Consider the following 6,424-nt stretch of genomic DNA (forward strand, 5'->3'; position numbering starts at 1 on the left):
TCAATATAAAGGCAAGAATTAATAGCATAGTCTTATTATACATACATAGCAATAGCTTATTTTGTGAGAAATGGAAGTGAAAGTTGAGATTGTATCTAAGGAGAGAGTAAAGGCATCATCTCCACCACCCAATAAGCTTAAACACTTCAAACTCTCCCTTCTGGACCAATTGGCTCCTCCATTTTACGTCCCTGTTCTTCTCTTTTACTCTGCTTCCGATGCCACAGACATCACAACAATATCTCACAACTTGAAGGCTTCTTTATCACAACTCCTCACTCTCTATTACCCCTTTTGCGGAACCCTCAGAGACAACTCAACCGTTGAGTGCAACCATGAGGGCGTTCTTTTCACCCACTCTACACTCCCCATTCATCTCTCAACCATCCTCAAAAACCCTCACCTGCACCGCATCAACCAACTTTTCCCATTGGATCCCTACAACCCTGCCAGGGATACTCTCTTAGAGACCATGGTTGTTCAGTTGAACCAGTTCAGCTGTGGGGGTGTTGCACTTGCCGTCTGCTTCTCCCACAAGATCGCTGACGCTTCCTCTGCAGCATCCTTCCTCACCGCTTGGGCTGCAACCTCAAGGTATTTACATTGGAGAATTCTATATTCACACCAGTATTAGTGCAGCTTAAATACACTTTAACCGTAATGGAAGGTAATTAACCCTATGCTAACCAATTGTGAATATATTTTTTAGAACAAAACCGGTGATCAAACTCCAAACCAGACAATATTATTTGGATTTGAAGTTGGAAGAAGAACTTTTCTAGTATCTTTTAATGTTTATGTGATTAAATTGAACTTTTGCAGAAAGGAAGAGAACATATTGATAGCACCTCAAATGGAAGAAGGGGCACTGGTTTTTCCGCCGAGGAAGATAGAAATGGACATTACTCGTGGCATGGTGGGCCACAAAGACATAGTGACAAAGAGGTTCATGTTCAACAGGACCAACATATCCAGACTGAAGCAAAAAGTGGGGAGCTTAGAGTTCTTCCCCACTAGTGTTGAAGCCGTGACAGCACTCATATGGAAATCATCACTGGAAGCGGCGAAAGCAAGTTCAGAGGAAGGAAAGTTTCCGGCGTCTATGGTATCCCACGCGGTCAACATTCGCAGCAGAATGGCCTCAACTCTGGGGAAGCACTCGATGGGAAATCTGTGGCAACAAGCAGTGTCTCCGTTGGTGGAGGTGGAAGGAGAAGTGGGGTTGCGTGATTTGGGTGAGAGAGTGAGGGAAACGATAAGAAAAGTTGATGGAAATTATGTGAGTAAGCTTCAGGGTGATGAGTTTTATGAGGTGATTGAGGGTTTGAAGGAAGCAAGAAGAATGGCGTCAGAAAAGGGTGTTCCATGTTATAGCTTTAGCAGTTGGGTGAGATTTGGGTTGTATGAGACGGATTTTGGATGGGGAAAACCAAGTTACGTGAGCAGGATTGGAGTGCCTATAAAAAACGTGGTGAGTTTTATGCCTACAAAGGGTGGAGATGGCATAGAGGCATGGATAAGCTTGACTAAGCCTCACATGCTACATTTTGAACAAAATCAAGAACTTCTCCAGTTTGTGTCCTTTGATTCGAAATGAGTTCAGTTTTCTTAGTAACACAGAAGTTAAGAAAGAATTGGAGACACCGATATTTATGTTTATAATTCATTTTGAAGTTACAAAAAAGTATATGTTGTTTTGTTTTATGTAAGTTATTTGATTTTAATAATAATGTGTGATGTAATGTATACTTATATATAAAGATAACTATGTTTGTGTATATATTTATTTTTTAATTTTAAGCTATATCAATATTTTATTTTATTATTTTAGAAATATATATTACGAAAGTGGACTTTAAGCCTAACTCAACCCCACAAAACCGACTCAATGGGGTGAGGTTTGCACCCACCGAGAGTGATAGATAAAAGCTCGAGCGTGAGACTATATATTATGGGTGGTCCGATAGCGGCCCGATAGCGGGTGGCCTGATAAGGCCAACAAACACTCGCTAGGATAGGCTCGGAATGGCTCTGATACCATATTACGAAGTGGACTTTAAGCCTAACTCAACCCCATAAAACCGGCTCAATGGGGTGAGGTTTGCACCCACTTATATACCATGAAAGGCTCTAATCTCTAGTCGATGTGGGATCTCCAACCTCACCCCATTGAGCCGGTTTTATGGGGTTGAGTTAGGCTTAAAGTCCACTTCGTAATAATATAAGAGGTTTTTATCATTTTATTGTGGCTATAATCAAAAGTAATTTTTTTAACAACTTCCCACTACCTCTATATAATTTTTTTTTTCACTTTCCTCTCCATAAAAAACTTCTCACTTCTCTCTCTCAATTGCCCATTTAAAATATTAATGTATCTGAAACCTCACTCCCTCCTCACGTCCTTCTCTCTTAGAGACAAACGCATTCTCACTTCTTTTTTCTCTTTCTCTTCTCTTTCGTGTAGATAGATACGTATTCTCATCCTCATTTTTTTTTCTTCTATTTTTTCTCGTTTTGTTCCAATTGTTCCATTCTGGTTTTGTTCCAATTGTTTCATCTTCTTTACATGCATTGTGTTTTTGTATATAGTTTTTTTATTGGTTTACAATTGTTAGTTTACAATTGTCGTCATCAAGCAAATGGTGTTTGGTCCATTGGTTGAATTAAGACGAGTGACTCTTTGTCCAACGCGCTCTCTTCTCCAATTCCCCTCACTCACTTTGTTCCTCCAAATGAGTAAGTTTCTCAAAAAAAATTTCATAAAACACTACAACTGTAAACCTAACCACATTTTGTTTTCTGCATTTCAGATATCCACATGGCGTAGTTGCTTATTTCTTCACTATTTTTTCCCCAAATCCTTTTTCTTTTTATTAAAGACTCAAATGTTCTTTTTTTTTTCTCCTATCAAGAGAACTAAAATGATTGTTTTTATAAAAATTAACTATTCACTACTTCTTCTTTGTCTTCAAAGATAATTTTTTAAGCCTTTAAAACTAAAAAGAGATAAATGTTTTATTAAGCTTATTTACATGTTTCTATTTTGTTCCCAGGCTTCTTGGACAAAAAGTGTATAATTCATTAATCTAGAGGGGTAAAGAACACCAAAGGAGGAAGCTCAAAGATGAAGATAGAAACAATAGTGTTTATTTATTCCCATTGACTCTTTTATGTAAAGGAAATAAATGGTTACTAGAAGATGATGTAATCATATGTTTATATTTGTTCGGATGTAACATTGATAGTGACACTAAAGTTATTAAAATATTCTTTCTCTTTCGTATATTTAATTGATGAATTCTGTTTTAATAAATCTTATTAAATGTATAATATATATATATATATAACCTTTTTTATTCAATTTTTAATATTAAACATAATTATAAATAACAAAATAAAAATGAGGATACACACTACACTACGCTATTAGTGCTTGTGTTTTTGTTAGTTTATATAATGAATTTAATGTAATGATATCTAATGTGTTTTTTATTAGATTATAAATGTATGAAACTCAAGGAATTATTTTAGAGGTATGAAAATTAATTCCTTCACTTATCACTTCATTAAGGATTTAATGGTTTTTTTAATAAATAATTCAAAATTTTGAATTATTTAGAGAAAATATTTAAATATGGAGGGAGTTATTAGAAGTTAAAAAAATGTATTTTATTTTATTTTATGATTTTAGGTTTTTCAAAAAAAGAAAACTAAGGAAGGAGTAAAAGAAGAAGAAAAAAAATTAATTATTGTCAAAGATTCTTTAAATACTTTAGAATGGGTTTAGATAAATTTTGAATCCTTCTATAGAAAGAATAAAGTTAAAAAGAGTGTATAATTTTTGTATTGTAGCTTCTTTGTTTTTGTTTTTCTATTAGACTCTTTAAAAGATTTGGATATTTGTTTGCGTGTAACATCATTTCTAAAACTTTCTCTGTTTGTATAAATTATAAAGATTGAAGTATATCAGACTTTAACTAAGGTTTAATTTGACGAAATATAATCTAGAAATCAAATAATCTCTAGAATAAACAAATTCTTCTGTTTACTTTTGCATTTTTCAGAAACCTTCTCTCTTTTGTAAGATTTGAGAATGTTGATGCATATCAATGTCTTAAATAAGATTTATTTCATTAGGAAGATATATTTTATAAAGATAGAATCAAGAAGAAGAATATCTTCAGTTTCTGAAAGCCTCTGTTTAATATTTGAATTTTGAAAACTTTCTAAAAGGATTCAATTGAGACATTGAATAACATTTTTGATACAAATGAATAAATAATATCAAAATGAGTTTTGAAAACATTCAAGGATCATTAGTAAACATTTTAAGAATACAAATATTGATTTTAGAAACTCTCCGATACGTTAGACTGTCTATCATCTATCACGAAAATAAAGAGTAGACCGTCTAACACAAAGAAGAAGAATAAATCTTATAACACATTTTGCCTTTTGAGATTGTCTATGGGTTAAACTCCAATGAGATCGTCTAGCTAGTTTAACATGATAAGACTTTCCAGCATATTGAAGTTTGTGAGACCATCTAGTACTTGTAGTATTGTGAGACTGTCTAACAAATTTAACAATGTGAGACTGTCTAACAATTAATATTATAGACTTGCTAATAGTTAAACTTTGATACCTGGACATCAAGAATTTTTTTTATAACTTTAACACATCGAGTTGATTGGCCTATGCTGAGCAGATCACTAATCCCCATAGACCCTCTTCAATCCTACTTCTAAAAACTATAAATAAAGGTCTTGGGGTAACATTAAAAGCATCGAGAGGTAGTGGAAAGGCATGCATTGAGAGAAAGCCTTCCAAGAGGCATTTAATGAGTTTTAGAAGGATCAAATGAGATCTTTAGAGGTGGTTTTGATGATTTAGACTCAGAGAGTCTGAACTTCTGAATCCAATTAGGTTAAGTAGGTCAAAGTCTTAGAAGAAGTGAAGACCAATCTTTGGAGAAGTAAGCCTTGAAGACAACCTAGCCGTAACATCAAAAGAATCATTCTTGTTGTAATTTAGCTTCTCATCAAATGAATATTTAAAAACTTAGTTGTTGAATATGAATGCAAGTTTTCATGATCAAATATAAAACAATCCAAACATTCCGAACGCTTCTCACAAAACAGTGACACTTAAGCATCGTGTCTAAGGGCAACATAACATAAAAAAAACTGAAACATCAACTATCAAAAGATGAAATGTCTCAAAGGGGTAAAAAAACTTACCATTGATATTGAAAACCCCCTCATTAATGCACATTGGGAAATGCACCATTATGAGACACATCTTACCAACTAGAAAAGTCGAATAAACTTAACCTCGTAAGACTCACAAAGTATCAATCTCAAAAGATGGTTGTGAAAATGCAACCTCAGACTTTATTTACTTAAATTTGAACACTAAAACTCGTTTATCCCTTAAATCGGTCCACCTGCACCTCATTCATGGATTCCGAGCTTGAGGTGCTTATGTACCTATCCATTTCCAAGATATACAAAAATATGCATAATATAAAATCCAACCAAATTAGATGTAGTCTAATCAAATCGAATGCAATCCAATCAAATCAGATGAAACCGTATAACTCGAATATGTATTCATGTGTACAATTAATAATATCTCTTATTTATTTTGAATATCTCAACCAATGCCCAAAAATGTTCGCAAATACTGACCAATTCCACAGAAGTACTCACCCAATTATGATACTCACTTATTACTTATAAATTATTTTGCTACTTTTACTGACTTGAGTGTCAAAAAATCTTCTGTATTTGAATTTTTTCTCATCATCTTCAACAACTTGACGATCAACCATCTGAAGTATAAACTCAACTTCTTTTGAATACTACTTTTTCACATTGGGAGAGTGGTCGATAAGAGATAGTATGTAAAAAAAATCAAAATAAGATTTTGTATAAATTAATAATGCCCACAATTACAATTTTTTTTAATAATTTGAATTTAAAATTGTATTTATTAATTGATATATTAATAAATTATCAATTCAAAAAGCTTTTTTTTTTCTATTAAACCAATATAAAATTAATAAAGAAAACAAGAATCATACAATTTTATCATTTCAGATAAATTTTAATTAAATAATTAATTAAAGGGGTATGTTTAAAACAATGTCAGAGAAGTGTTTCTTTGTATGTAGCAACTTCAGGACAATTAATTAAAGGGTATTTTTTTGTATACCTCCATGCATTCTTCCTACATCTTAAGTGTAGAAAGATTGGATAATTTAGAAATACATTCTATATTTTATAATACATTTTAAATAATATAATCTAAATATATTGTAGATTATATAAATCAGAAATTTAAAAACATATTTTAAATTATATAACTTAGAACATATTTTTGAATTATAGAATTTAAATGAAGTAAAATGGAGAATATGCTT

The 6,424-nt window shown here is 32.4% G+C and overlaps 1 protein-coding gene across 1 annotated transcript; it reads left to right on the forward strand.

The window, feature by feature from the left end:
- Positions 1-34: 34 nt before the first annotated feature.
- Positions 35-1,778, forward strand: LOC137818255 (stemmadenine O-acetyltransferase-like). Its single transcript, XM_068621555.1, has 2 exons — positions 35-594; positions 823-1,778. The coding sequence occupies exons 1-2, from the start codon at positions 71-73 to the stop codon at positions 1,595-1,597; spliced, it is 1,299 nt and encodes a 432-aa protein (XP_068477656.1). The 5' UTR covers positions 35-70; the 3' UTR covers positions 1,598-1,778.
- The last annotated feature ends 4,646 nt before the right edge of the window (positions 1,779-6,424 follow it).

This window comes from Phaseolus vulgaris, chromosome 10, assembly GCF_000499845.2.
Source record: "Phaseolus vulgaris cultivar G19833 chromosome 10, P. vulgaris v2.0, whole genome shotgun sequence".
NCBI classification, from domain to species: Eukaryota; Viridiplantae; Streptophyta; class Magnoliopsida; order Fabales; family Fabaceae; genus Phaseolus; species Phaseolus vulgaris.